The sequence below is a fragment of the Ipomoea nil genome, unplaced genomic scaffold (assembly GCF_001879475.1).
Source record: "Ipomoea nil cultivar Tokyo-kokei standard unplaced genomic scaffold, Asagao_1.1 scaffold1936, whole genome shotgun sequence".
NCBI classification, from domain to species: domain Eukaryota; kingdom Viridiplantae; phylum Streptophyta; class Magnoliopsida; order Solanales; family Convolvulaceae; genus Ipomoea; species Ipomoea nil.
In genome coordinates this window covers 420,912-428,747 of record NW_017618364.1, presented here as the reverse complement: position 1 = coordinate 428,747, position 7,836 = coordinate 420,912, and the positions used below count along the sequence as shown (strand labels likewise).

The window sequence follows — 7,836 nt, the reverse complement described above, 5'->3', positions numbered from 1 at the left end:
ATTGCATTTTTAACTAAATTCACATTGCAAAGATTGGTATAGTACATAACTGCACAAGTGATCAAGGATAATTTGATGCCCTGGCTTCAAGATCGTGTACACTTGCATTTTAGTAATTACAGTAATAAAAAAAAAAAAAATTGACCAAAGAAATATGGCCTTCTTGGTAGTTTTGTGCATATGAATCTCTCTAATCTATCAATTGTGCAAAATGAAAAGAAAATATTTGGGTTCCCTGTTATATTGCCAAATCCACCCATTTTGGCAGTCTCAATGAAGCCTTCATCCTAAACTTGGCAAAGAAGATCGCGTACAGAATGTGTAGCAATAACACGAAGAAAGCAGAGTTGATAACAAGCTGCAAATAGACGAGCGAGTTAGGTGAGGCGTATGCTTCTATGATGAGTAGAACAGGAATAACTTGTAAAGAGGAATCATGCGTACCAGAGTCCCGAAAATAGTGTATATGACATTCATTGTTGGAATTGAATTACTGCCCATGGATGTGAGCACATATGAGAGGGAAGCATGGATATTTATGGTAATCTACAAAGCCCAGACAATGAACAACACAAGTGAAACCACTGAACATTGAGAAAGAAACAAAAAGAAAAACAGAGAGAAAAAGGGAGCTTTAAAGATCACAATTTACCAACTGGAGTATGTTTTCTCCTATTAAAAATGAGGTTAATAGCACATACCCTACAGCACCAATTGCCCGAGCCTGCAAAACAAATAGGCTCCAGTCATCACAAATCACACGATGAACAGAAATGACAGATTTTAAAGAAGGGAAGAGAGTGGAAAGGAAACACTACAAGTGCACACAAGAAGATTGATCGCGTCCAACTAGCGCGCAACCTGACGAGATTACAATGGAAACAACATTATCTAAGGAATCAGTAAAATTTCACCGGGGAAGAATAGAATCAAGTCCAGTATAATGAATAGAATATCAAGGCTACATAGAATCGTCAAAATAAAAAACATCAAAACATTTAGAAATCAAGGCTATGATTGCATACCTCCATAAAGAACCCATGGTAAAACCAAGTAACCCATGCATTAGCTGGATAGGGGAATGGGGGGAAGAAAATAAATCAGTGACCCGAACATATCATTCAGCAAATGTATAGTGAATTGTATACAAATATAAGACCTGCACCAAGCTGTATAGCCAACATAACTAAGAAAAGATAACGGAATTGCAGAGTCTGGAAATTTCACTACATACACATCTTCATAGTTCTATTATCATTGCTCACCATATAGTTAACTGCTTTCACTGGACCAGACAGGACAAACAGTAGCACAACGGTTGCCACCTAAGAAGATGAAAAAATTATATCATATTTAGTCCATACATATAGATTAAAAACAAAAACTGCATGAACAGAATGCATTATAAGAGTGGAGACAAACCATTGTTTTTCTTCCAGCCACAACACCCCATCTTATTGAGGATATTACTATGGGAAGTGCAAAGAAACACCCAAAGTAATTCTGTGAAAAAAATAACATGGTAAGAATGTAAGCAATTAAATCAATGGCATCTCTGTGGCTCTCCCAAATGGGAGGTCACAGGTTAGAACCCCAGTGGGGGCATTGACTCTTTGTGCTTCAATAGGTTGAGAAAGTATGTAAGGACAGATACTATATTGTAATAGAGTCAATAATACTCAAAAAAAAAAAGGGAGGGGGGGGAGAGAGAGAGAGAGAGAGGAACATACTGTTATGTGAACAAGGTTGCCACAGAAGGACTAAAAATGTGCTTGTTTAAGGTAGAAAAGAAAGGAAAGGGGGAATATCTCGGAATTAAATTAGGTGATGCTATATTTGTTTCTAGGCTCCAGTACCTCATTCATGCATACTGCATACACTAATCATGCTAGCTTAGTGTTTCACTCTTCTTCTCTCAACAAGGTAATGCCAATACGCTCTTAATTTTAAGTAAAGCTGTAGATCAACATTTTCCTATGTCTTTCCCATATTTCTAATAACAATATGTCTTCCCTGTCTTTCTAAGAAATTATGTGTTGAAGATAACTTTGGACTAAATCGTTTCCATTATTAATGAGGTTCTGCCATTCAGTCAATAAAAAAAAGAAAAAAAAAGTGTTTTACTGTGCCCTTAAGTTCTGCATATCTTGTTGACCAAAGAAGTAGAATAGCTAGAGGCAATAGAACTTAATGACAACAATAGTTGATCACTTCAAGATGATCTCCAGTGCTGCTCAAGATTCCATCATAACCCTCAGACCAGACCAGACCAGACCATAAACCTCAATCCAAGATTTTGCTAACAAAAGAGCTTTAGAGCACTATCAATTTTCCCAATTCACATAATCTCCACAATCCACACCGAGATGATTAGGTCGCTAACCTCCTATTGCATGTTTAAATAGAAACTAATATCTGCAATTTTGCATCCTCCTATTATGTGATAACCTAGAAAAGTCCTAAACTAACATTAGGGCAACAAGTGCTTGCTAAGTTGAGTTATTTCAACTCCATTCTACTAGCATAGCTTCTTATGTAAACAAGGCCACACAACATGTTCAAGCAAGGATGAAATGATAAACCACTTGCATGTCTCATTAAGATCAACAAGTAAAAAATAAAACTAACCTAAGAAATGGCACTTGCTATTAACCAAAAGTGCAAAGCTGTAATCTTGACAAAGCCATGTTCCTATGTAGCCAATTAACACCTTACTTAACTCCCTTAGCTAGAATAAGATTAAACAATGAAATAAATAAAATAAAATAAAATAAAATAAAATAACATTTTCAGAAACAATAATGTACTACCTTACCTATAAACATGCAAGCATAAAGTTTAAAAAGAATAAAAAAAAGGAAAACCCATATAAACCCCACATCAGATATTGAACAACCAACAATAACTAACCAGAAATTATACCTCAATTGCAAGAGAATTGCTCAAGAGATAGGCTAACCCAGAAACAGCAGCAAACATAGCAGTCTCCACAAGCCTCAGGGTGTTCTGAAAAACCTCCCCATCTTTCGCCAAGTACTCATATCTCTCATCCGAGCTTTCTTCTTCTTTGCTGCTCCACGTTGGGGTCTGGGTAGTTGATGCCCTGATATGTCCATTTCTGGAATCGGTGAAATCGCAAGAAAGGGATGTTGGTGAACCAGAAGAGAGATAGGGAAAGCGATGCGGACAGAAAGCGGAGGAGAGGGAAGGAAGGACGGTTCTGGAAAGTCGAGAAGGTTTGGTAAGATGGTGGTGAATTTGAAGCTTGAGAAGATTCATGGAGGATTTTTGCGCACTGTGAGAGCTTCATGGAGCCGCAGATTATTTTGCACTCTCTCTGGATAAGGAAGGACGTATTTGGGCCTTTTCGTTTTAGATTCAAAAGTTTATTTGGTTTGGGCCCAATAAAGTGCTGTCCAATAGACCTGGTGAAGTTTATCAATAGCAAATTATGCTGTTCAACCGTGTGCACCATGGTGCACATGGTTGCAAAAAACGACGTCCTTTTGACTAAACACGCGCGTTTCATTTTAAAAACAAATTAGGTTCAATTTTTTGCAATAGTATTTTTTTTTTTTTTGTATAATTTGAATTATATATCCACAAGTTCATAACTATATATCCACAAATTCATAACTATATATCCATAGTGAATGAATAACCCAAAATCCAGAATGGATGAACTAAATATCCACAATGAATGAACTAAATATCCATAAATTCATAACTATATATCCACAAATTCATAACTATATATCCACAATAATTCTTAACTATATATCTACAATAATGCTGTTGAGGGGAATCGAAACTGATTTTTTTTTTTAAATGGGACGCGCGTTTTTAGTCAAAACGACGTCGTTTTGCAACCGTGTACACCCCATGCATGGTGCACACTATTGCACAGCATAATTATTGGTTTATCAATAGTTACTAGTTTTACGCAAATTATGCTGTGGACTCGTGTCCACAATGCATTGTGGACACGAGTCCAAAACCACGTCGTTTTTAGGGAAAACGCGGTATTCCAGTTTTAAAAAAATAATTTTGATTTTGTCTCGGCGTTAACGGCGTTATTCGTTTGTGGAGTTATGAATGTATAGTTATGGAATTATAAATGCACAGTTATGAAATTATGAATGTAAGTTATGGAATTATGAACACAGAGCTCTGACATTATGAACTTACAATTATGAACATATAGTGATAAAATTATGAACATAGAGCTCTAAAATTGTGAACATAGAGCTTCGAAAATTATGAATTTACAGTTATTGAATTATGAATGTAAAGTTACGGAATTATGAATGTACAGTTATGGAAGTATGAATGTACAGTTATGCAATTATGAATGTACAATTATGCAATTATGAATGTACAGTTATGAAATTATGAACACAGAGCTCTGACATCATGAACTTACAATTATGAACATATAGTAATAAAATTATGAACATATGCTCCTATAACAAAGCGGTTTGAAATTTTTTTTAAAAAATGGTGGAAGATAACGGTGCCACTAACGACACCGTTACCGTGTCCACAATGCATGCTGGACACCGGTCCATAGCATAACGGTTGTTAGTTTTATACGCGCATTGCGCGAATGAGTTAATGCCCAATGTTTATAATTAAATAAATATTTGAAAGTATATCAATGCAAGATTATATATGAGAAGTTCATACATAAGTAATTTAATGTCAAATTTGTTTATTTAAATATGTAACTCATAGTATATGAATACAATGTAGTATAGGAGATTCATTATAATTGTTACTAAATTTTTTTAAAGTAGTAACCAAGTATTTTTGTTGCAAAGGGTTCTAATATATTTAATGAATGCACATATATTGATTGTAACAAAAATGAGTGATGGTAAGTATACGGGTGTGAAATGTCATCCTCAGGGGATTGGGATTTATGGCACGTAATATGCAATCACAAGGAACTAGGCACTAGCATAAGGAAATCAACAAGAAGCTAAGGAAATAACAACAAGTTTCAAGGTTACGATAACTAAACAAACTAACACAAACACATATTAACAAGATATAAACACTAAACAAAGAAATAGGACTCAAGCTAGGGAGCATTATCTTCTAGATGCATAACACAATCTAAGGATTGGGGAAATCACACAACCAAGGAATTAAGGGGATGCACGTAAGAATCATAGTCTATACGTCACTCACGTGAGCAAATTAACAAGGATTATAACAAGGAATTGCCCCACTCTCGTGGTGAATCAACTCCAAGTTCTTCAAGAACACAAAGTATCAAAAAACCCCCCAATTTCCCCCATTTTCATAGGAAAAATCGAGTTTATGCAAGGACATCAAGGAGTGACTTGGAATCTTTACCCAACTCTCATTAAGGCCAAGAATCCTCCCAAACATGTTAATGAATGTTGTACACCAAGCATTAACAAAATACAAACACAAATCCTTCATAAACTCAAGAACCCTAGGTAGAAAAAAAAAATTCCCTTTATGCAATAATCACAAACTAAACATCAAGATAAGTAATACAACCCTAACTCAAGTCCATAAACTAACTACTCATGATTAAATAGCATAAAGACACACAAAAACATAAGTAATAAACATGAATCTTGCAAAAGAAAGAGATAAGGAAAAGAAAACTTCACTAAGAAATTGATGGTAAATCTTGAAATCCAAGTGTTGAATCCCTGATTACAAGCTTGAAATATGTTAATGAACCTAAATCTAAGCCTAATCTAACACTAAAATATGAAAGGAAGTGAAAGGAAATGTCTAGGGTTGGAACAATGTCCAAAACCGTAGAGAAATGAGTGAATCCGCGCCTAAATAGTGAACAGAGCACAGAGAGACGCCTTCAGGGACGGGCGTCCGGGGTACGCCACCTGCTTCCTTTTTGAGATCTTGGATGGCCTGATGGATGGGCGTACGCAAGGGCATCTGATTTTTGTGAACATTCCAGTGAGAACTGGATTTGGGACAAAATTAACGTACGCCCTGAGGGACGGGCGTACGCGAGGCAGTACGAGACTCCTGAAAACAGAATTCTATGCACTTGTCTTAACTTCTAGGCTATGTTTCACCTCTAAAACCATTTTATTGGCACTTGTGGTCTTCAATAAAGTTGTATCCCTTTAAGTTGGCTTTCCAATGGTGCAAGAATCACTTCATTTGGACATTCCTAGGTCGAGATATGTTCAAAAAATCGAACAGTGTCCGAAATAAGCGAAAATTACAATGTCTTGATCTTTTGCTCCTCTTTTGTTTTGATTTGCCCAAATGACTAAGACCATTGAATACACCATTCTTAGGCTCTCTTGGAAGTATTTGTCCATCCTCTTAACTTCTCATTGGCTCCCATGGACTCCTAATGCATCCAAAATGCTCCATTTGACTCCAATGTCCACCAAAATGCCTGAAAATACTCATTTTTGCTTCCAAACAAAACTCTTTACAAAATAACACAATTTAATCATAATCTCATGAAATTTGGAATGATCTATAAGCAAAATGACTTAGTGAAAAGATGAAAAATATAGACAAATAAGCACTTATTATATATACAAGATCAATGAATGAATCAACGATACCAGTCCTTTAGGTGTTTTGCTCAGTGTTCATTTAGTTCAACCATTGTTGTTGAATAAATTATTATAGATAAAGAAACTCCTAATTTAAAGAATTTAGATGAAGTAGTAAAAATTTAAAAATTTTAATTATAATGTAACCCAAAGATATTGGACGATTGGTAAATATGATGTAACCCAAAGATCAAAATGCTAAAAAAAGTGTTTGGTTATTCAACAATTTGAAGCAACAATTTGTTCCAAGCCTTAATTTTTTCAAATATCTTTTTACCAACCGTTGAGATAGTTTCTCACTTCAATTTGTTGTGTGATTTGAATACTCTCTTTGTCAACAGATCCATCAAGTTGTTAATATGGTTGGTTTAATTATATTTTTTTTTTAATTTTTTCATGGTATTAATAAAATACTTGGTAAATAAATATATGGCATTATTTTGTATTATAACTTTGATATTTAATTTAAAAAAATAGTGCACAAAAAAATAGTAGACGATGTAGTGAATATAATTAATTGATGAATTTGAATGTAAAGAATTTTTACATTGGAGAAAAATAAAGACAATATAACTAATGAAATCATTTCTCTTAATTAATTTATTGATAATGAATAATTTTTTTTTGATAAAGACATTGTAGGGACAATATAGCGATCATAATCAATTGATGAATTTGAATGTAAAGAATTTTTATATTGGAGAAAAATAAAGACAATATAACTAATGAAATTATTTCTTATTTAATTTATTGATAATGAATAATTTTTTTGAATAAAGGCATGGTAGACACATAATTCTAAATTAAAGAAATGCATATTTATTATTTTTTTGTTGTAGCTACTAAATTATTATATCTCTACTATACTAATAAGAGTAAAATAGAGTACTAATTATGCCAACTTTGATTGGGATGGGGTTCGAACCTAAGACCTTTCTTATTGAAATCAATGAGTAAGTTAACGGTGAACTGACAAAAATTAACGAAGAACCCAACAGGGTAGCTCAAGTGGCAAATGAGCTCTCTTTGTGCGGGAGAATTTTAGGATAACCCAGGTTCGATTCTCACAAGTGACGATTCCATCAATTTGAGATAATTGGTTATGCACCGCGCATTAAAGTACGGGAAGTAACTCTGTTATTCAGTTTCAGTTTGTATACACTGCAATTTCAGTTCAACACAACTAGATCATTTTGATATAATTACAGCTTCATTTTACAATATACATTCAAATATGTGAAATGTTGTTCAGTTT

At 34.3% G+C, this 7,836-nt stretch overlaps 1 protein-coding gene across 4 annotated transcripts; it reads right to left on the bottom strand.

Moving 5' to 3' along the window:
- Window positions 1-39: 39 nt before the first annotated feature.
- LOC109146756 lies at window positions 40-3,348 on the bottom strand. Of its 4 annotated transcripts, XR_002048501.1 has the most exons (9): window positions 2,923-3,348; window positions 1,423-1,503; window positions 1,266-1,325; window positions 1,160-1,169; window positions 1,026-1,069; window positions 819-861; window positions 653-724; window positions 445-546; window positions 40-358 (listed from the first exon to the last, which is right to left on the bottom strand). XR_002048501.1 is itself a non-coding variant. In XM_019294401.1 (8 exons), exons 1-8 carry the CDS (start codon window positions 3,277-3,279, stop codon window positions 239-241), a joined length of 879 nt encoding a protein of 292 aa, XP_019149946.1. In that variant the 5' UTR covers window positions 3,280-3,343; the 3' UTR covers window positions 40-238. The 4 variants fall into 4 exon arrangements, 1 of the variants encoding a protein (XP_019149946.1); XR_002048500.1 differs by lacking the exon at window positions 1,160-1,169 and having other exon boundaries at window positions 702-724; window positions 2,923-3,347; XM_019294401.1 differs by lacking the exon at window positions 1,160-1,169 and having other exon boundaries at window positions 2,923-3,343.
- Window positions 3,349-7,836: the final 4,488 nt, after the last annotated feature.